The 23024-nt window shown below is 50.3% G+C and overlaps 1 protein-coding gene across 1 annotated transcript; it reads right to left on the bottom strand.

The window, feature by feature from the left end:
- Positions 1-12786: 12786 nt before the first annotated feature.
- On the bottom strand, positions 12787-21413 carry Nrn1 (neuritin 1). Its single transcript, XM_005398874.2, has 3 exons — positions 21161-21413; positions 16877-17021; positions 12787-13980 (listed from the first exon to the last, which is right to left on the bottom strand). The coding sequence occupies exons 1-3, from the start codon at positions 21213-21215 to the stop codon at positions 13752-13754; spliced, it is 429 nt and encodes a 142-aa protein (XP_005398931.1). The 5' UTR covers positions 21216-21413; the 3' UTR covers positions 12787-13751.
- Between the last annotated feature and the right edge of the window lie 1611 nt (positions 21414-23024).

The raw sequence follows: 23024 nt of genomic DNA, 5'->3' as shown, positions 1-23024 counted from the left end.
GTAACTCTGTATTGTCTGTATTGTGCTTGTGATATGTTGTAAAATGTTGTATGTCTGTTAATGTTTCCCTCCTTTTATCCTTAAAATTAAAAAAAAAAAAACCAGGGTATGGCAAAGGTTAAATAAAAAGAGGCAAATGGAATGCTTTCAGAGCTCCAAGAGGATCAAAACTCTCTCACAGAATTGAGATTCTCACAGGGCTAAGACCAAGACCTTCTCTGGGTGGTCTGTATTTATTTGGTTATCAGAAGAGGTAGGGGAGTATTCAAGAAGGGTGGAATTACTCAAAGACTTCTTCAAGTAAGGTATTAAATTAATCCTTAATAAATATTAAGTTAATCCACCCAGGAGTGAGATGCCTGAGGCGATAGTCTTTATCTGGTTGAGGTCCGATCTAGGTGTCCTTGGCTGTGATCTTGTCTTATTCTTTGAGGCTTTCCAGCTTCATCTGCCGTTACAAGTTTTAGTAGGGATTAGTGACTCATACATGTTCACTTACTATGAGTCCATCACCCACTTCCAGACAAGTGACATAGGCTTTGGACAGACTGACAAATAAACATAAAAAGCCAATTGATTAATTTAAGTCCTGCTCAATGCTGCTTCACAGTGGTCTCCATCAGTGAATAACTTCTATTGGCTCTCAGCTTTTCAGTTGTCTTATTCTTTCTTTCTTTTTTGCCTACAAACTATGTTTGCCTACAAACTACGTTTCCCAAACTCCTTTGACCCCTGTTAAGGAAAACTAACAGGAGACTGGAAAGTGGCAGAAAATTTGAAATAAACTTTCTCCCTCCCACTTCCAGGGGTCTTTCTGTCTGCAGCAGCAGCTCAGTGAGGGCCATGAGTTCTGGCTAATGTCATTTTTCTCATTTACTCTTTCAAACCTAAGTCTTCCTGCTAATTTGAGGTAACATTTCCTTTTACTCTCCAACCTTTATAACTCATTTTAACTAATACTTGTATAGGTACCTCTGCTAGAAACGTTTAGCCTATTTTCTGTTTTCCTGTGTAGATATTTACTGATATGTTCCCTAATTTCAGTGCTCAAGGTATTTTGCTTATACATATGCAGGCAAATGAACAAACATTAAAGAATAAAATGAAAGAATATGCCTGGGGTGTTTTATTACTTATCTATTTCTGCATAACAAATCCTCCTCAAACAGTGGCTTAAACAACAATAATCATTTATTATTTCTTATGGGTAAACAAATTAAAAGCAGCTTGGCTGCATGGGCCTGCCTTAGGATCGTCATGAGGATGCAGGCATCTGAAGTTTTGACTGCTTTTTAAGATGGCACACTGCTGCGTCTGGTAAGGAAGTAGCAGGAGGTATCAGCTCCTTTCTGTGTGGACTGTTTCCCGGGGCTTCCTAAGTGTCTTTATGACATGGAAATTGGCTTTCCCAAAGAAAATAATTCAAGAGAGCAAAGAGGGAGCTGCACTGCATTTTATGACCTAGTTTTGGAAGTCACATGTCATTACTTACTTTGTATTCTATTGGTCACCCCAGGCCAGCCCTGAATCACAGTACAGTATGGCCACACAAAGGCTTATATTCCAAGAGTCCAAGATCAGTGGAAGCTATTTTGCTTTTTCTTTTTGTTTGTTTGTTTATCCAGTACCGGGAATTGAACTCACAACCTTGCGCTTGCCAGGCAGGCGCTGTGCCACTGAGCTAACTCCCAAGCCCCTGTGGAGGCTATTTTGGAGGTGGTTGGCTACCATGTACATTGTCATCCTGTATACATTAGATGATACATTCATAATCTGGCTGAGGGTAAAGCATGGAAAAGACTGTTCTTCAAACAAGGTAGCAGGTAAGTTAAAGATTTCAAGGGTTCCTTGAATAAGAAGGCAAGAATGGAGGGAAGAATATGAGACTTTCAGGTTTCCCTGTAGCCTGTGCAAAAATATAGGATAAGCAAAAATAAAGGATAGGCAAGTGAATGTTGACTGATTAAGTTGTTCTGAATGTCATGGAAGAGTATACCAAGTATGTGTTAGACAGCTTTCTCTCATTGTGACAAAATACCTGAGATAAATCATCTTAGAGGAGGAAGGGCTTATTGTGGCCTACTTTTAGAGGTTTCAGTCCATGCTGACTTGGCCCTGTTGCTCTGGGCCTGTGCAGAAGCAGGACATCCAGCAGGAAGAGTGTGGTGGAGGGTAGAGGGTGGGAGGACTGGGGTCCCAATCTCTCCTTCAAGGGCACATCCGTAATGACCTATCTTCCACCAACTAGACCTTACCTCCTGAAGGTTCCACCACTTCTTAATAGCACTGGTATCTGGGAACCAAACTTACAACGCATGAATTTTTGGGGTGACAATTAAGATCCACACCATATCAAAGTAGAAAATCCTTCTTTTCTCTTTCTACCTTCTTGTTTTAGCCATTAGCTATACTTCTTCTCTCATCTGGATTGTTACGGGCACATCTATCCTTTTGTTTCTAACCACTGTTTGTGTCCCTGACATGCAGCGCACAAATCTATGCCTCTACTCTCCCAGGGGTACACACCCAACTGCCAAGGAAGAGTTTCTGAGGAAGAGAAGACATCAGCAAGAAGTAGCCCAGAGAAGAGCTGGCATCAGCAGTTCCCTTATTTATCTTTTCAAAATTAGAATGTGTAACTACATATGTGTGTGGCAAAATTAGAACGTGCCACTACATATGTGTGAGGCAGTAGGGACCAGGAATGTTCTTTATTCAGTGAACATCTGTGCCAGGCACAGTGGTAACTATTGTGGGGGATTCAAAGATGAGAGAGACACAGTCATTGGCTTCCAAGAACTTATGATTTAAAGACAAAACATTACAGCAAGTAGCTAGTTATGATACAAAATTAAGAACAAGGAGAAATAGATGGGCAATCCAGTCACTCTAGCTAGGGGATTAGAGAAGAAAGCTGAATGACTGTCGACAGAGAAGGATTCCCATAGAGGGACAGGAGTGGGTGGTGGGGGCGATGTGTTTCTGGCTGGAAGAGCTAAATGGGCAGGGGTGTGAAGTAAGGGTGTGAGTTCAAGCAGGGTCAAAGGATTCAGTATGGCTGTGGAGTTTGGAGAGGGTGCAGAAGCCATAGATGGGGCAGAGGCTGGAAAGATGAGATGAGACCAATCCTGGCAAGTCTTCAGTGCTGTTCAGGAAGCCTGACCCACTCAGTGGTGACTCAGCAATGGAAAGGTAGTGAAGAGCTTGGAGGAGAGAAACAGTATCATCACACCCAGGCACTAAGGAGAGAGTGAATACAAGGGACCCCAGGGCCAAAATGCATACCTTTGCTTCAAGAATTCATGATTATTTAAATTTTTCCTTTTTGTTCACCTGCAGTTTCTAATTTTCCCACAGTGAGTGTGGACTGTTGGTAATTTTTTAAAAAATAGCGTAGATAAAATAGTTTTCAAAGGGTAAGACACACATGGAAAGCAAGGAAGAGGCCAAGGAGAATGCAGTGTCTGTGGTAGGGAAGATCCCGGCTCTGGAGGCCATGAGCAGATGCCAGCAAAGACATGCCATGGTCTGAATGTGCTTGGTCCTCTGCAACTCGTGTTGGAATTTAATCCCCATACTGTGACTTAAGAGGCAGGGGTGTAAGAGGTGATCAGGGCTCTGTCCTCAGGAATGCATTTATCTACTGGCTGGATGAATGGAAAATGGGTTCTTTCAGGAGTAGGCCTTTTATAAAGCCGGCTTGGTTAAGTCCCACATGATTTCTGTCTTTCCACGTGATTCTCGGCACCACCTTGGGACTCTGCCAGGAAGAAGGCCAGCACTGATGCAGCTCCTTGACCTTGGACCAGTACTGTGAGTCAGCATAAACTGCTTTTCTCTAATTTATTTAGTATGTGTTTCCTGCCACAGAGATGGACTAAGACAGAGAAGAAAGAGAAAATTTCATTCATGTATTCTTCATAGATGTATATACTCACATATGTATATATTCATTATATGTATGACATATATCATAAATTCCTCAAAGTCAGGAACTATGTCTCATTTATCTTTGAATCTCCCACGATACTTGGCATAATGCCTGGCACAGATGTTTATTGAACAAAGAACCTTTCCAGTCCCTATTGCCTCACACATACATAGTTGCATTCTAGTATTTTCATTTATGCATTTACACACACATATTTTTTGGTGCTGGAGACTGGGCTCACTGTCTTGTGCATACAGTCTACCATTGAGCTATACCTTTACCCCTATTTTTCCTGTATCTACTGAATATTCACCTCAGGCTGGGCACTGGGAACAAGATAGAGAAATGGATGAGCACAGAGGGACAGTGCTCTGATTTGGATTCTAAGTGTCCCCAAAAGGCCCACATGCTAAAGGCTTGGTCTCCAACTGATAGCACCTTTAGGAGTTGGAAGAACCTTTAGCAGGCTGGGCCTGATGGGAGGAAGTGAGCTCACTGAGAGTGTGCCCCGGAAGGGGATGTTGTGACCAGCATCCCCTTCTTCTCTTGCTCCCTTTTTCTTCTTGGTTGCCAGGAGGTGGAGAGACCTTCTCTGCTTTGTCCTCTACCACGATGTCCTGAGCTTCCACAGGCCCAAACTGATGGACCCAAATGACCATGGACTGGGACCTCTGAAATTGTGAGCCAAAATATATCTTTCCTTCATTTAAGTTGTTTATCTCACTATTTTGTCACAGTAACAGAAACCTGACTAACACAGAGAAGGGGAATTTTCTCTTAACTCGAAGAGCCTTGAGTGTGTATGTAAGCTGAGTGGAAGGAGCATGTGGAGGATGAACCACAATGTAATAAAGACAGATTAAAAAATAAGAGGTAGATCTGAGAGCCAGTCAGAGAATAAGTCAAGGTCAAGGGTACTGTGTGTGTGAGTGTGTGTGTGTGCGTGCATGTGCACAGGAGTCTGTCTGAATCTTTGTGTATTAAAAGGTGTATCCACCAGGCATGGTGGCACATGCCTATAATCCCAGCACTTGGGAGGCTGAGGCAGGAGAATTGCCATGAGTTTGAAGTCAACCTGGGCTACACATAGTGAGTCCAAGACCAGCCTGAGCTACATAGTGAGATCCTGCAACAAACAAACAAAAGATATGTCTATTAAAGGCTTTCTAATTATGAGTATCTGAGTAAGTGGACATATACATTTTGAAATTAAATGTATAGTTACTCCTGAAGGCAAAAAATTTGGGCAGAGACTGAATCATCTTTTTTTGCCATCCATAAAAGTATCCAAGGGCTTTTCAGAAAGAGGAGAAATTACAACGAACATTGTAAACAAAGCGATTAAGGAAATGGAGTTTGTCCTCTCTTCTGTTCAAAAGAGCAGAAATCAGGGTAAATCTAAGGGAAACACACTTCTCAAAGGCTATGTATGGTGCAGAAATTAGAAGGCGCCTGTCACCTGGTTCTAATGCCATGCCTGGAACTAGACACAAAGTCCAGAAGGCCGGACTGGCTCACAGGCCCTGATCGGCACAGCCCTCCACTGGGCTTGATGGATGCGGCTCTCAAATGCACTGATGCTTTTTGTCCCCCTCAGAGTTGTCTGTTTTGAAGAATTTGTGCGTGGCCGGAGTTAAATGAGCCACTTTGCCTGGGATTTCTCTCTGTGCTTAAGGGAGATCACAATTCAGCGTGCTTTAGGAGACAGCCAGGCAAGGTAACAGGAGAACTAGGAGGGTCCCAGAGCCATTTTTCAGAGTCTCTCACGAAAGCTCAGTGAACCCTCCAAGAAGATGGAGAGACTAGGGCAGCTCTAGCACAGGAACCAGTGAGGCAGGGGGTTAACGAGTTTATTACCCCTGCCTGCTCCCCACCTCCAGCTTGGTCTTGCTTCTGGGTCAAGAGGACACTCCTCCTGGTGCTTTAGTGTAAACAAAGCAATTTGTGACTTAATTAACTCAAGGTGGACAAATGTGCCCTTTCCCCCTTCTTTTTACTGGGTTTGTACTATTTTCAGGAGTTTCAGTATGGAAAGCAATAGCTGCTAGAGGTCTACGCGGCTCTGCTTTTTGCTGTACTTCCTGCTTCTTTTGGTGTCCACAGTAAGTGATTCACTCCAGGTATTCTGCAGAGATGGAGCGCCCCTCCACCTCCTTCTGTGCTCTGGGTAATGTGCAAAGTTGGAAACGCCACCACCACTAAAATGAATCCAACATATGATTTGCCCAGGCAATGAGGTATGCAGCTAATATTAGTCACTGTGATTTATTGAGGGAATAACTAACTGATGATTTATTTCGTGACTGTATCACCCACCATCTATCACTGAAATGATGAACTTTTCACATCCAGGTAGGCCTATGACTGTTACAGAGCCAGGCAAATCTATTAAATTCCTGGAGGGGAAGGAGGCAAATAGGGAGTTCTTGCAGCTGAAAGGGGGCAAAGAAAGGAGAGAAAAATAATGAAAAAGTTCTGTGCTGAGATGTTGTGAAACATCCACACATCTTTTTCTTTGCTTTACTGCCCTCTTTTTCTATGTATAGCACTGCCCCAGGCTGAAATGAAGCTGTCCCCTCCCTCAGCACACACAAACAAAGCAGGGACCCTGAGAAACCCCCAGCTTAGGGTCTCTATGCCCGTCCTCACTAGACATCATGTATTCCCTCCACTGAGCAGGCACAATACAAATTGGGACTTTATTTCTTTCTATTTGCAGCTGTAACACATTACCACAAGCTTGGTGGCTTAAATAATACTTGATATTATCTTGCAGTTAGTTCTGCAGGTCTGAAGGTGGACCATGCATATCACTGGACTAAAATCACTGGCTGCCTTCCTCCCTGAGTTTCTGGAGGAACTCTCAAATTTCTTGGCTGGGTGTCTGCTTTGCTCCAACTTTCAAGCCAAGTCATGGCTTGCGTCCTCCCATCATAGGACTCTGACCTTTTCTGTCTCCCTTTTCCACTTTTAAGACCGTTGTTATTACACTGTAAACACTATGACCCCAGGGTCAGTCCAGGGCATTTCCCTAACTTAAAATAGCTGATCAGTGACCTACTTCCATCTGCAACTTTAATTCGTTTTTGCCATACAACTAACATAGCTTCCAGAGACTAATTAGGACATGGATTCCTTTCCGAGGTCATTATTCTGCCTACCAGAGAATTAAATTTCTTTGTCATTGTTGTCTTTTTACTTGTGCTACTTGTTTCTTTGCTTTCTTTTGGCTGAAAATGGTAACAGAATAAACAAAGCAAAGCGATTCCTGAAACAGATTTGTGCTCCAATTCCAACTCCTTCCCTGGCTACCTACTACCCTCAGGCAAGCGCTACCTTTCTTTAAAACTCAGTTTCTCAACTGTTAAGACAGAAGGTACAACTCTCCTATAGAAGTTGCCAAGGAGATGGTATGATGTTTGCAAAGTTTTAGCATGTGCCTAGCACATAGTAAGTGCTCAATGAAGGTTAATTTTTAAAAAGTGAGGCAGAATAAATGGAGTAGAGTGGAGAAGTGGTGAGAGAGGGGATAGAGCAGGATCTTTTTTGTTTGTTTGTTTATTTATTTTGAGACAGGGTCTTGCTATGCAGTTCAGGCTGGCCTCGAACTCACTATGTAGCCCAGGTTGGCCTCGAACTTTCATTGATCCTCCTGCCTCAGCCTCTCAAGTGCTGAGATTACAGGTGTGTACCACCACGGCTGGCTCAGAGCAGGATCTTGATCTATGCATACCAGACCCCCCCCCCATGGTTCAGTCCACCTTTTCACCTTGGTTGGATCCCACCTGTAGAAGCCTCCTGGTGTCACTGGGCAGGAAAAGAAAATTTCAGCTGTCATCTTTGCTGCCCTTACTCCACAGCTGCTGTTTCCTTTTCCTGTGCTGCCTCCTTCCATCAGACGCCTTCCACTGCAGACAGGCCAGGGGATCGCAGTCTCAGCAGGGACAACCCAGCTGGCACAGAGTACAGTAGCGCTGCAGGTAAAATGGGGGAACTTCAGGTAGCCTCACCTTTCACCTGCCCGCCTCCACTACCAATCAGCCCCAAGCTTTTAACTTCTTAAGGCATGTTGATTAGGTTAACAGTGGAGAGCCAGGGTGTGGCTAGCTTAATTATTCCTAGCTCTGAGTGAAAGTCATTCATTGTGGGGCCCACACCACTCCTTTGGGGAGAGAGAACCAAAGCCTAAGGAGACCTTCCCCGCTCATGCACAAGGGTACTGTGGTAGCCGTCGGGGTCAGACAGGGATCCACAGAGCTTGGAGAGGCGGGCCTTCCAGAAAACCCCAAGGCCACCTGCTGGGTCGACGAAGATTAAAAAAAGTGTTAATATACTATGTTGAAGGGGAGGCAGAGAAACTGACATTCCAAATCCTTTGAGAGAGTAATCCAACATCTTTTTATATTAAAAACACACATACCCTTTCTGTTCAGCATCTCAACTTTGGGGGAATTTGTTGTATCGAAGAAATAAAAAAATAATTGTACAGAACACAGTTGGGTCAGGAATATGAGTGACAATACTTGTAGAGCATGAAAAAAAAAAAAAAAAGGAAAAACCCTGGAAAAACCTGTACAACTATCAAGAGGTGAGAAATTAAATAAATTGTAGTGTAGCCACCTTATGAAATATTGTGTGAATACTTAGAAGGAAGGGCTATATGTTTAGCTCTTGATATTGAAGAATTTGGCCATAAAGAAATACATATCCTAATGAAAAAGCTGAACACAGCCTCCTCATGGGTATATGTCAGTATATGTCTACAGGCCCACAGGGAAAGCCGTGGAACACTCACCAGCCCATTAACATTTATTAGAGGAGAGAAGATTAATTTTTCCCCTCTGCATATTTTTGAATTGCTTTGTTGGTTACAATACTTGTTTTATTTTTCATTTTTAATGTTGAGAGAGGAACTTAATATGAGTGAAGACAGTGAGGTGGTGGGAAGGGGGTGCCAGTAGAAGCTACAGGAGCCCAGCCCTGGAAGAACCCAGAGAGCTGGGCTGGAGAGGTGACTGCCCTGGGTCTGGGCCAGGGGCCCCAAGGCCAAATCTGGGGGCATTCTTATTTGGGGGCTCACTTAATTCAAGGAGCTTGTCCTTGCTAGGCATGGAGCCTGATGAATGTGTAGCAAGAGGAAATTATACTGCTGGACTAGAAGGAAACGCTTCGCCCCCAAGTCAGAATGAGGTTCTCTACTCCAACTTACTTTGAAGCCTTCAGTGAGACCCACTGGATTAAGCCTAATTTCAAACAGGAAGAAAGTAAATTAATAATACCTAGCACTAGGGGATTGGCATGTTGTGGGAAAGTACGTTGGTTTTATGCTCTCAGTGGATACAAACCACAAACCCATGGGGTAGGTGTGATCACCCCCATGTTACAGAGGCTCTGTACCCCTCCCATAGTTCTCTGGCTGCTAAAGGGGCTCTCTGCGCTTGAAACCCTGCTCCTGGAAGCTAAGGCAGAGGCCCTATCCTGGAAGGGTTGAATCTGAACCTGAAGATTACCTCCTTTCCACACTCTCCCTAGGGCGGAGAAGGGAGAAAGAGCCCTCTCCCGGCGCCGAGCGGGGATTGCCAGAGCACGGTGGCCCTGCTGGGTTCCTTAATTGAGCTGTGGGTCTGAGGATGAATGGCCCCGGCTTTGACCTCAAGGAGGTGGGGGGTTTCTTTTCTTTGAGAGACTAGGTGCGCTAGCCACAGCACTAGGAGGTCCTAAGCTGCCTTCACTAGGTTTGCAGGGACATGGGGTGAGGACTGAGTAAATTCAGTTGTCTTCGCTGAGCCTCTCCTCTTCTGCCTTGTTCTCAGGGCTCCTTCCCAAACTGCCCATCACGTCGTTTTTGTGCGGGGCCGGGGGTGGAGAGTGAAGGGGAGATCAACGCTTTAATTTCCATTGGTAAGTGTAGCAGCGGCAGTGACCCAGCCCGGGTGCACCGGAGGACTCGAAACCTGATGTAAGGCAGCAGGAGGAAGGAGGGGAATCCCGCGGCTCTGCTGGGATTTGAGGGAGATTTGGAAGGGGGAAATAGGCTTCTTTTCTACCTGGCCATGTCCTGGGGCGGTCGGAGCCAGGGCCCCTGCTTGGCCCACGGTGCCTCGGCCCACCCAGTACCAGTTGCTGTGTCCTCGGTAGCCCTGGCCTGGAGAGGGGTGGGCTCAGACCAGGGTGACCGGCTCTCCGGAGGCCCAGAAAGGAACGGTGGGGGATTCTTGTGCACCTTTGGCTCCCTGAGCCCCGAATGAGAACAAGTCCCCAGCTCATCTCTACACTTTCTCTTCGTAGCTGGATTCTGTCACCTTCAGCTCTAAGTTTCTCCACCGTTCCTGCTTTTTCACAGGCTCGCCTCCCTCCCCTCTGCTAAAACTACTTCTGGATCGGTTTTCCCGTCTTTCTCCGCACCCGCTCCCCTTTCCACGCCCGTTTCTCTTTTCTCTTCATCGCCCTTCGCCCGCAGAGTTGCTCCGTTGAGACTGGAACTCTGGAAATGACCTCGCTGACCTTCTTCATGGCGAGGCATATTTGACATTGCATTCAAGTGGTGGCCATTGTCCTGGATCGACTTAACCTGGGGGTGGTGCTCAGGAGGGAACAAGGACTCCCCATCCCATCAGGCCCTCAAGGGCGCAAAGCCAGCGCGTGGGGCCAAGTGGAGGGCCGTGGGCGGCGCACAGGGGCGAGCAAGCCCCCACGTGGGGCCGAGGGCGGGTGGTGACATCCACTCTGGACACCTCTCGGAAGCCCTCAGCGAAGGCACATTCACACCCTGGGTAACATCACCTTCCAGAACCGGCAACAGGGCTTACGAGTTGCTGCTTAAAAACAGTAGTATCCGTTAACATATGGAAATGTTATCATGACTAAATAGCAAATTATAGTCGAAGACGACGCGATAATAATCTAAACAATCACCCCAAGAAGAAACATTCTCTGATGAGCCAGACACTGGAGACTGCGTTTGCGAGACTCGCACTGCGTTCCAGGCGATCTCTCCAAATGCGCGCGCGTGGTCCCGGGCCTCCCACAGGGCCAGGCAGCACCAAACCCGGCGCCGAGGTTTGGAAACTCACCGGGCGACCAGGGACTAGGAGGGGACGGCTCGTGGGAGAAGGCAGCTCTAGGGCGCCCGCCTAAGAGGGCGGCCCCACCCGGGAAGCAGTTGGAACCGCCGGAGGAGCTAGGGGTCCTGGAGGGGAACCTAATTGCGTTCACGCCAAGAAGAAGCCCGCGCTCCGATTCCCTGGTGTCTGGTCCCTCTGTCCCTCCCTCAGCCTGGCCTCCTCTAGAACTTCCAGGAAACTGATTTCTGGGTAGGTGGCTCGTACTGCGAGAGGAGGGGTGTCTTTCCTCCCCCGAAGCCGGAGGAGATTGCGCCGCCCGATCTATTCCAGCATGGAAGGGGCCCAGCGCTGCGAGCGGTGCGCAAGGTTCGCCTCCAATTTGCAGAGTAGAAGATACAGATTTGCAGACTGGGCAGCGCGCTCTCGGCAAAAAGGCCCCTAGAAGACCCTCCCTTCTCCTCCTTGTCCCCCTCCCCCCTCATCAATAGATTCGTATCTACAAGAGGCTCAGACTTTTTAATTTGAATTTCAAGAGCTGAGCTCAGGTTAGCAACATCGTATTTCATTTAAACGCAAACCGAAAATAACCACTGAAACGAAAGAACAAAATCGTTCGTTATTTCTGAAATAACGATTGTTCTGGTGTGTGGGATCACCGGCGCAGGTAGCCGCTGCTCCCGTGGTTTTGCACAGAACCCGGGATTGAGGGAGGCGGGGGCTGACTGGGGGCGGGAGCTGGAGTCGGCACGCGGGGAGCCGCGCGCCTGCGTGGACGCGGGGCGGTGATCTACGCTGCCATTAAGAATCCTTGTGTTTCCAGCGCTCGGGGCGCAGGGACGCATGTGTTGCTGGAATTCAATCCTTGCGGGGAATGCAGATTGGGCTGCGACCCGCTGGGTTTGATGTATGAACTGTTACACTAGCGATTGTTTACACATTGCATTTCAGAGCCCCGCCCACCCTCCAGGGAGGGCTGCAGCTCGCGGTTCGGGGACCCACTAGGTCGCCAAGGACCCGCTTCACACATCTCCCTCCCCAAGAGACCCGGGTTGGGGGCCGCTACATCCTCCCATCCCAAATATCAGGAGAAATCAGACGTCGATTTCATCGAATCCCTGGAACCCGGAGACATCCCTCTCCCAGCCTGGGCCACCCTTGCAGACCCGGTTCTGGGTCGCCTTTGCCCCAGTTTACTCCGCAATGTTTACTTCTCCGTAAGGCCACGCGGGGCCTATAAATAGGAGAGGCAGAAGCAGCTCGGCTGTCAGATCAATAGGGCCTCGTCTCCTCGCCTTTTCAGCTGAGCTGTCTTATTAATTATGAAAGGATTCACCTGATCCCTGCCCGGAGCGCAGCCTCTGGCCCCTCTGCTGGCGCCCTTAATGGCGGTTCCCTGCAAGCTGCCCCGGCCACCGCGAAGAGGAGGCGAATGGTGGTCAGGGCCACGCCTGCAGGGACGTGGTCAGGGCCCGGACCCGCCTGGGGCGGGGGCAGCGGGCTGGCCAGTGCTCTGCTGGTCGCCTGTGCGTACTCCCCTGAGTACAGGCCCCTTTCCTCCAACCCTCACCCACAAAGGACCTCTGATTTTTAATTAAATAATTTAAAAACCACTTCCTTTTTCCCCTCTTCAAATAACAAGAATTTGGAAGACTTTGCAAAGCATCCTCGGTGGGAAGTTCTGCTTGACCCAGTGGCTTTGTGAACTGGTGACCTTGTCACCTGGCGTCCTGTGTCCCTTGAGATACCCCGAGAACTCCTTGGATCCGGATAGGAAAGAAAAGGACACCCCCATTTCAAACAATAACTTTTATTTTATACTTCTCTATAGTTTGTAGCAAATCTTTTTTTGCTGAATTTAATTTATAATAAACTTTTTAAATTACATCTCTCTCTCTTTTTTTTAAAATCAAGGCTCTTTTATGTCAAAATCTTTTGAACTATATTTTAGACTAACATTTAACATCCCCCCCTGTGAGCTATACCGTTGGATACTCGGGTATTACTGTATGTGTAACATCTAAAACAAGAGAGAGGAGGGGAAATAAAGGCAGTGGATTTGAAAGATGCATCGACAACAGCAGATAAAGCTAACCCCTCAGTGACTTCGCAGCATTTCTTCCGACTACCACTGGCCTCCGGCTAGAGTCCAGTCAACCTCTTCCCCTTCTCCCTCCTATCCTTAACTCGCAAAGCCGGCAATGTGTCCTTTCGCTTTTTTCCAGAAGAAATGTGCAGTGGAAATGATCAAAACAAGGTACTGTGGAAGAAAGACGCGAGCGTGAGCTATCACCGGATGCTTCTCTCAGACACCTCTTGGTTTCACCCCCTGGCCTTGTCCTTTCCTCGCTTTCCTCTTAGGAGGAGCCCATCGTTTTTCATGTTATCAACATGATGTATATAGTAGGTGGCCCAGGGCCGTTCCTGAGATTCGTTTGCCAAAATAAAAATCAAAATAAAAAAAAAATGGGAGTGAAGTTTGCCGTTTTCTCATTTTTGTGTGAAGACGGACTAAAGCTGAGGTCCGATTTTGGCTGTGCTTGCTCCATCACTGACTGGTTACATTTGGCAAATAAAACACACCAAAAAAAAAAAAAAAATTAAAAAAAAAAAGGAGAACCAGGATTTCCCACAATCCTATATGAATGTTTTCAGCATCACAGAGAATCACAACGTCCCCAAAGAACGAATGGATCTTCTTCTCGGTTTTCGGGAGCATGGAGTGAGTGTGGGCGCGCGCGGGGGGGAGCAGGCCGCGCTCAGAAGGGAAGCCAGGTCGCTAAAGCTGCCGAGAGAGACGCCAGGAGCAGGGGCACCGCCGGGAGCAGCGGTCCCGCCGCCCCATTGCCGCTGCCGCAGAGTTCGAATAAGCTGCCTTGGATGTTGAGGTTTTTGGATTCTTTTCTCAGTTTATCCCACATATCTTTCGCCCCTTCCTGGCAATCCGTAAGGGCTGTGACCGTGCAGCTGTGGAAATCCTCCCAGTATCTGGCGAGGAACAGAACAAAACACAAGAAGAATATTCACTTGGGCGCGGGGGCGGGGGGGACCCCCGGCCTGCGCCCCGCGAGGCCTCGCCCCTCCCTCCCTCGCCTCCACCTGCTCCTGGAGCCCCGGCAGCTCAAGGTCACGACTCCGTGCGACCTCGGCCCATCCCAGAAATGCTGTCCAGAGGGATGGACCATCCACACGTTTCCCCTGTCTGCTTTCCCCTCTCCGGTGCCAGGAGGGGACCCTGAAGCCGCCAGCCGGGTTGCGCCGCTGCGTCGCGCTGGCACCTCGGCCTGCGCAAACAGATTACTCGCCCTCCTCAGGGAAAGCTAGGAAAACAGCGCTAAGCCTTGCAAGCTGCCGCCCATTAATGCCTCTTAGCTTGCAAGACGGGTAACTGGTTCCAGGGCGGCCCTCCCCTCTTGGCTCCGCACATTCTCCTCCCCTCGTCCCTTCTGTCTTCCTCCTCGCCAGAGCGATCTCGCCTTCGCCCTCACTCTCTCCCTCCACCCACCCTCGCCTCTTCCTTTTGTTTCTCTTCCTCCTCGTTTCTCTGTTGTTTTCTTTCCCCTTCCCTCTCTTCCATTTTTTCACTTCCTCTCTCTTCGCCTCTCCACTTGCTGGGGTCCTCCAAGGCCCTCCTGCCTCGCCATCCTCGGTCAGCGCTCAGATTCCTTCCCTCCGGAGACCGCTGCCTGCCTCTGCCGTTCCCGGGTCGGTGAGTGTGAGTGCCCGGAAACCTGGGATCTGCTCTGCAGCCTTCTGGGAGCCCATCAACCCCAGGGCTCCAGGCCTGAGTGGTGCGCTACCTCAGCCCTCCATCCTTGGCTTTTCTGTGGATTTGAGCCCTGGGGAGCCTCTTCCCTATGCCCTCGGGATGTAGCGCCCATTACCCCAGCCCAGACTCCAGGGTGGTGTCCACTGTCCTCTGTCCTCCCCTTGGCTCAGCTTCCCGACCCGCCCCCGCTACGCCCTATAATCCAGCCACTTCCTCCTCCCAAGTTTAGTTCCTGTCCCTGCCCCCACAGCCTCCATCCAACCTGTCCTTTTTTTCTCATTGTCCCCCTTTCTTCTGAAAACCCAAAATAGATACCAAGACTAAATATAATCCCAAGTGGGGATCGATTCCTGGGCCTCTGTCTCCTTCCGGAGCTGGGTCGATCTGTGTCTCCGGCTGGGCACCAGGTCACCACCAGCTGCTCACACGACTGTAGGCATGTTGAAGGCAGATGCTCTGCCTGACTTCTACCTCTTCCCTCTTCCACCCCGTCTTGGCGAATAGTGACATAATGAATCCTTGTTGGGCAGCCTTGAGCTCAGGTTGTCTTCTAAAAACTTCTAATTAATGGGTGCTGGTGGGTTTGGGCACAAGAATTTCAGGATCCCACAATTCATAATAAATAGCAAGATTTACAAACACCAGGAGGCCCAGGGGCAGTCCCCTGAGGAGCTCCCACCCAACTGCACCTCCCAAAGGATGTCTAAGTTGCTTTCTTTGTGTTCCCCTAGATGGGGAGCAAGTCCCCCAGGAAAAGGGAGAAGGAGGAGAACAGGCATTCATCTGGGGCTCAGCTAGCTGATGGAGCAACCAGCACCACCAAGCTGGGGGTCTGATCCAACTGTGGTTGAAAACCCCAGGAAAGGGCCCCCCATTCTCCTGTCTTCCAGGACCAAATCCTGCTAAACAATAGTTAAACTCACTTTGGTCCAGTAAATGATGAAGAACGTGGGAGCGTCTCTATTTGTGACCCTATTATGCTTTATACATTTAATCTTACTATTACTAAATGCCTTTTGTCCTTTTCATGATAGAAAAGCACCAGCTCCTTGTAGGTACTGTAGTATTGGGGGCTATGCCCAGCAAGACTGACCCCTTGTTAGTCATAACTTAAGTGAACACCCTTCCTCCAATTAGGGAGAGAAGGACCTCACAGTATAAAAAGGAAAGCATAGAGAAGTCAATTTCAACCTCTGGGAACAAGGAACACCTCTCCATTTGGCTTTATTGAAAGGGGTTTTGAGGGTGCGGGGAGTATAACTGTTTTTGAAAAATAAGATTGTTGTGTGTGTGTGTGTGGGGGGGTGTTCTTGCAAAAGTCTGCAGCAGGCAAAGTGGCACAGGTCCACCACAGTAAGGCTCTGCTGGTCACCTCATTTGCTACCTAGTGGGAAAATGCTTTCGAGCTCATTTCTGAGAAAACACCACTGGGTCTTTCTCCTCTTTGGGCCTGCAGCTGCCTGGATCTGGGGTTTGGGAAGACCATGGAGAGACCAAGAAAGACAGGGGAGGAGAGGAGAGGAGTGTGGCTACCGAATCTGAGTAGGCTATGGATGCTGCAGACATCCAAGTCACCGGATAGCCCGATGTACTCTTCTTGGGCCAGGTCCTTGGCACACAATAAAATGTGGTTTCAGCCTTTCTTCTAGAGACAGGAAAGGACCCTTGAGCCCCCTGGCTTTTCCGGTTGTGTATCAGAGGGGACACTGCATCACTGGAAATGGACAGAACAGGCAGGGGACTTTTCTTCCAACCAAAAACAACTGTTCAGAGATTACTGGACATGTCACTTGTTCACAAGAGGGCAGAATGGAGACTGCCTCAAAGCAGAGATTTTGCAGAACCAAGAACTGGTGTCTGGGCTCCCTGCCCAGTGCTCTGGGACCCAGTGCAGTGGGTAGGAGCACCTCTGTGTCAGCTCCTGAGGCCTCCCACGGCTGGACGGAGCCCCATTCCGGAGGCTGGCCCTGTCCCCTTAGGCAGGTAACCCAGGGTGCTGGGGGTAGGAGCCAGAGGGAGCTTCAGGATTTGCCGGAAGGTGGGGAGGCATGGACTCTCGCCGACCTCAGCAGCGTCCCCTGAAGAGAAACCCAGCACCCAAGAGGACACACTTACGTGCACACGGTCTTGATGTTCGTCTTGTCGTCCAGGCCCTGTGGGTAGTTGGCCATGCTGTCGCCCAGCTTGAGCAAACAGTCCGAAAAGCCCTTAAAGACCGCATCGCACTTGCCCGCTGCTCTCACGGCCTGCACCAGGTACGCTGCGGGGAGGAGGGGACACCGGTCAGCAGCACTGCGGCCCGCCCTGCCCCTGGCCCTCCTGCCCCGCCTCCTGCTGCCCGGCTTCAGGCCGTGCCGGTGTTAAAAGTAAACAGGTGGACGGAAGAGGTGGCCCAGGACTGACTGGTGTGATTGTCCGGGTGCGAGAGGACGTGGGTGGGAGAGAGATGAGTCCAGTCCCCTCCCCAGCTCTCCCCTGAAGCGCACGCTGTATCTTTTTCTGTTTCCAACGCCCCCTCTTCTCACCTCCCTCATCTCCTTCGTTTCTTTTCCCTCACTCCCCCCTTCATCTCCCAACACTTCCCCAGCAAGCCCTGTCACGCCTCTCGCAGTGCAATCTTCCATTTCTGAGGTGACAAGGGGGGGGGCGGTCTGGACGGCGGAGTGCGAGGCAAGGGCAGCGTGGAGAGACGGCCGAGCGTGGGGTCGCCCTACGCCACTACGCGCGAACAGCCCTCACGAGCCCGGCCCTTGGTGGGGGCTCGGGAAACAGTGTTGAAAGAATAAAGACTCTGAAGCCACCAGCGGTTACCGAGAGAGACTGTTTCATTCTAAAACCCAATGCATGCGCGCCACGGAGTCTGTGCTCCACAGGAGGCCTTCGGACGCAGCTCCCCGCATCCCACAGAGAGAGGGCAGTTTGGAATCCTGAGACCTGGGGGTGGGGGTGGTGAGGATTGGTCCCAGAAGGTCGGGGGACAACAGGCTGGCGAGATCACAGATGTCCGGGCCGGTAACTCTGGGTGACCTCCATGAGCCTCGGAGCCCCTGCTTTCTTCTGCCTCTGCCCGGAGCCGGCCTCTCTACCGACCCTTAGCGTCCCCAGAAAGGCCGCTGCTACTCATCACAAAAGCGGATCCGACCCTTCCTCTCCAAGCCCCAGCCAGGCTGCAGAGCACAGAGCTCGCAGCCACCCACAGCTCCCACTCCACCTCTGAGCTCCCCCAGAAGATGCGGGTGCCGAGCAGACGCTGGGGGAGGCGGGAGGAGCAGGACAAAACCCAGGCGGAACTGAAGTCCTCAACTCGGTCAAACCCCGAGGCTCCGGACTGGAGAGAGAGGTTCAGGCCCAGAGCGCACTGCGGTGGCCTTTTCTTTCCACCCTGAGGCCAAGAACCGGGCAGAAGCTGGGTACCTGGTGGTCAAGAGCACCTCGGGCACCAAGGGTGCGCGAGACAAGCGCACATCTGCGCTGTCGGGGTGGGGAGAGGTGTAAGGGGGTAAATCTCCAAATCGGAATCGAAATCTGCCTCCAACTCCCACGACTCCAGCGCAGGCCTCTTCCTGGGCAGTGCTCCGGTCGCCACCACTGGGATGTGACTGTACCTCGGGAGGACCTTGCACCTCACCCCCAGTCCCCACGCAGCCTCCCGGCCGGAGCGTCGGGCCGAACGCGGACCAGGCAGAATGGTGGCCTAACTGCGGCAGCCTCGGGGAGCGCGCCGCTTGCAGACTGCTGCGGGAAGCGACGCGCGGGCCTTGCTTTCTAATCCGGAACGGGAAACGCTGGGGAAAGGACCCAGGTTAACTTGGACCTCCGCTGGGGCAGGGACCTTTCTAAACCTGCTGGTGTCTCTTATCCCCCAAATGCAATACTCATGCTACTACAGTAATAGCAAATCGAACACTGACCTGGAATCTCATGGATAAGTGCACCTTTGTTCTAGTGGATCTCTGTCAGAAGGAAATAGACCCTGCACCCCCTCTGCAATGATTGTTACAAACACAGCTCTGCCGCAGAGAGACAGGACGCAGACCACCCTCCTCTTTCCCAGTCTCTCCTCACCCTTTACTTCCACTCCCCACGCTCGGTGTCCAAAATGAAGCCCCTAAGAAGCGCTGGTAATTTTTTTTAAAAAAGGAAGTGGTTGCTCGCTGGGAACGGGAAGAGCGCCTGTCACGTTATCTTCCCAGGCGCTGCACACCGCGCATGTGTGAGTGTCTGCGTGTGGAAAATAAGAAGTCGTGAAAATATCTGTGTTTTGCAACTATGACTCTTTGGGGTGCAGCCTGTCTGCGCTGGGAGGCCAAGCCTCGCGCGGGACCGATTTTGCAGGCGCACCCCTCGGGCAGGTCATACCCTGCGTGCCCGGAGCAGTTTTTCCTGCACCCGGTTTTTACAGGTCTCCGGCAGGCGACCCAGGGCCCCTTCTCGGTCCTCTCTTTGTGGTTTCCATTCCTTCATTCATTCGTTGGACCTCTCATTCATTCCAAACTTCTACCCGCCGCATCTTCGCTCGTTCACCACTCTACTTCTCCGCCCTCCCCACCCCCACTTTTCTTGCCAAATGTCAGTGATTTGGGACAGCTCCCGGCCATGAATTAATAAAGACTGAGGCTCTGGTGCAGGAAAGGGCAGACGTTCGGGAACAAGTACACTCAATTTCAATGCCACAGCCAACAAATGGTCATTTTCCGTCTGGGTTAGTGTGTTCAAAAACGCATCCCTCGGGCACAACCGCTTTCCCCCACTTCTTCTCAGAGTAAGGTGATTTTCCACCGGGACCACACCACCCTAAACCTTCTCAGATTAAAAACCCGGTCTCCAAGACAATTGCTGTCTCCTGCTCTCTAAAAATTCAAAGGCTAATTGCAAAAGGCCACATTCACTTATTCGCAACATTAAAGGGTTTTGCTGTCATTAGGGATGTTCTTTCTTCAGTGCAGCTCTTCGAACTAATGTCAAAGATGCAAAAACAACGAGATTGAAAGTCATTTCTTAGAATTCAAGGGAACACTAACATCTGTGTGACTCCCCGCACATCTCGAACCCACACACTCTAAAATCCCCATAATGTTTCTGCAAAAAAAAAAAAAAAAAAAAAAAACCCACTTCAAAACCTTGTGTAATGCATCAAAACCCTACTACAAAGAATCCATTTTGACGTCCAGAGAACCCCAACCTTGCTTACTTCACATTTCTCAGGAAAGAAAAATGTTAGCATTTCATCTCTTGCCCCAAACCAATTCTCTAAAGCAGCCCTCCCCCTACTCTGCAAGGATTTGTCTGCAAAAGCTACAGCATGAAATTAGAGGAGGTGACAGTTCCCTCCATCTTCAGAAAACCCATTGAAGAGTTTCTATTTTTTCTCTTGTCCATTCTATTAATAACCCGCTCCCCTTTCACTTTTAGGCTATGTTAATTAATGTTCTGACCCGCCATCAGAAAAGGGATTTTTCTTGTGCATAGAAACCCCAACGTTTTCTGCTTTCTGGATCAGGGGGCGTGAACTTTAAAAATCCCCCTGACAGTGTAACTAGGACTCCACATTCCTCAACACAACATACGGACTAGAAACATCCGCCCATAATCAGCGCCAAACAAACAAAAACAAGAGTGTCCGATACGATACTGCAAACATTTCTTAACCCTTTTCTGTGTATAAAATACAGATATTGGTGTGTAGAGTAATAGGCAAATGTGCCTTAAAAGGTATATGCATGCATATTTGGCTAAGCGCATCCTCCTCAATTGCAAGCACAATAAAATATGTAGTCTGGAGTCCCCCCCTCCCCCGGATTTGCCCCTCAGCCGGGTCTGCGGCGCCCGGAGCAAACGCTGCAGCTAGGATATGGGGGAGGGGGCGGGAGAATGACAAAGTTCTAAATGCAGCAGTTTGAGCTGGGCGCTGGGATGTCTTTGCCATCTGCACATAAACTTTCCAGTCCTGGCTGCCTAGCCATCTTGCTCCTGCATTCACCTTTCGACCCTTCCAAATAAGATCATGCAGGATCGCAGGGGCCAGAGCATTGCTCCGGAGCGCACCGAACCTGCTCTAACCCCAGAAAGAGAACCAAAAAATGAATGTGCGCTTTGGAAAAAAGGGTGGGGGAAACCCCCTCTGGAAAACAGCCCGTCGCACACATTTTTCCTGGAGAACGTTTGAAGTCTCTTCTCCTTCTCTCTCTCTCTCTCTCTCTCTCTCTCTCTCTCTCTCTCTCTCTCTCTCTGTGTCTCTCTAAGCCGAACTGGGACGAGAAGTCCCCAGGCGCTGGTGCCCCCACCCTCGGGGCTTTGCGGGGTTCTCCGCACCCCAGGGCGGCCGCGGGCCAGTCCGTCCCCCTCCGAGCCTTGGGCCCGGGCTGGCGGCCTCCAGAGCTCCGCCCGGCAGCCACTTACCTATTTGCACCGCGAGGATCAGTGAAATATATCTGCCGTTCAACTTAAGTCCCATCCTACGTTTAGTCAAACCATTTGCGACCGCAGACCTTTAAATAGTTAGTTTAGAGAACGCGGGGGAAAGCTGAAAAATAGGCATTGCCAACAAGTTCCGGGAGCGGCGGAGACTTTATGCACCGGGAAGGCAGAGGGAGGAGAGAAAGAGAGGGACCGAGGAAGAGACAGAAAGAGAGAGAGAGAGAGGCTGAGAGAGAGGGGGGAAGAGCTGGGAATGGTTCACTCCATTAGGAGGGGGCGGAGGAAGTACAGCCTCACGCCCACGAGCAGGCCTGACGTGGGGGATGACACGGAATGATTTTTTTTTTTTTTTAATATAGACACCTTGGTAGAGAATCGCCATTTATAGTCATCAGAAGCTGGAATTAATCAGATTTCTCCAATTAATGTACCATCCCAACGAAACCTCGCCTCCGGGGGGTGACCACTTCCCAATCCCCGCGGCCACCCCCGCCTCCTCCACGTTTCTGGGGGCCCCCAGCCCCGCCCCCTCCCTGCGCAGAACGGGGGCTCCCCGCCCCTCCGCGCCTGGAGCCGGGGAGTCCTGGCGCGCCCACTCGATTGTTTCAACCTGCTCCCCCCCTCCAGCCGCACCACGGCGAATCCAGCCCCTTTTCCTACGCTGCAGCGAGGTTAGAAGGAGCGGGAGCGGGAGACGGAAGTGCAGCTAAGCCAACTCTGAATTCAAAAGCCCCCTTGGCCGCCAGACTCCCGCGCTTGCCCATGTTTTTTTGCTGCGGAGCACCGGTCGCAGCCTCGGGCGCGTGAGCCCACGGCCCGGCCCCCCCAGCTAGCTCACATTCACGCACGCACCGCCCTCGGCACCCCAAGCTCCCCGCGCCCGCCTGCACACACTGCGCCCCGGGGCTGGGTCCGCGCACGTGGGGTCCCCGAAATGTGCACCGGCCCACGGTGAAGTTCACCCCGCGGGGCGCCAGCGCTGGCCAGAGGCCGCTTCCCAAGGCGCAGTGACACTTATTTGGGAGGTTACGGAGAGAGAGGGAGCCTCTGCAGAGACAGTTTTGAGAGACTAGCGATTTACAAACTCCCAGAGCTTAGGAAATTCACTGAGGCAAGCGCTAGTGCACAGCCTGCTTTCTGATCTTGCACCTCTTGGGGTTGTGGGGCCGTACTCACACGTACACACACGCACACACGTACATCACGTACGCACACGCACACCCGGACCCACGCACACCTACAGTGTCTTTTGATGATGGGACACAGATCCTATGTAGACGCAGGCGACTCGGTAACCAAATGCTTCTGCAGCTGCTTTTGGGAAAGGTGCAAGGTGCTAAGGAAGAGCGTGTCGTTAAAAACGAAAAATAAACGGGGCTGCTTCCTTTCTAAGACGCCCTCAAGCTTTGGTTTGCTTTCCTTCTTCTGCTTGCCCCGCCTCCCCAATCCTAGATTCTAGCGTCTTTAATCAAATACCAAAGTAGGCACTGGCCAAGTTTATTCCTTTAGCGCGTGAAGAGAAAATCAAATAAGAAACAGAAAACGACCCCCCCCCCGCAATATCTTACAAGACTGCACGAGAGACTGTCAGGATTTCAAATAAGCAGCAAAAATGCAAACGGATTAAGGAGGGATGGCATTAAATTGGTCTCTCCAAGCAGCGTGTCCCTCGTGCGCCCGGCTTGAGGCACAGCCATTTGGAGAGGCGTGGACAGAGACAAGAAAAGAACGGTGCAAAATAGCGGCCTGGGGCAGGCTGTCGAGGGTGAGGGTAGAGGGGTTCCTCGAGGTCCTGACTGCAGCACTCTGTGACGTGAGGGGCCTGCCCTGGGCCGCCCCTTGTCAG

The sequence above is a fragment of the Chinchilla lanigera genome, unplaced genomic scaffold (assembly GCF_000276665.1).
Source record: "Chinchilla lanigera isolate Chin_1 unplaced genomic scaffold, ChiLan1.0 scaffold00064, whole genome shotgun sequence".
Taxonomy (NCBI): domain Eukaryota; kingdom Metazoa; phylum Chordata; class Mammalia; order Rodentia; family Chinchillidae; genus Chinchilla; species Chinchilla lanigera.
This window is presented reverse-complemented; position numbering and strand designations above follow the sequence as displayed.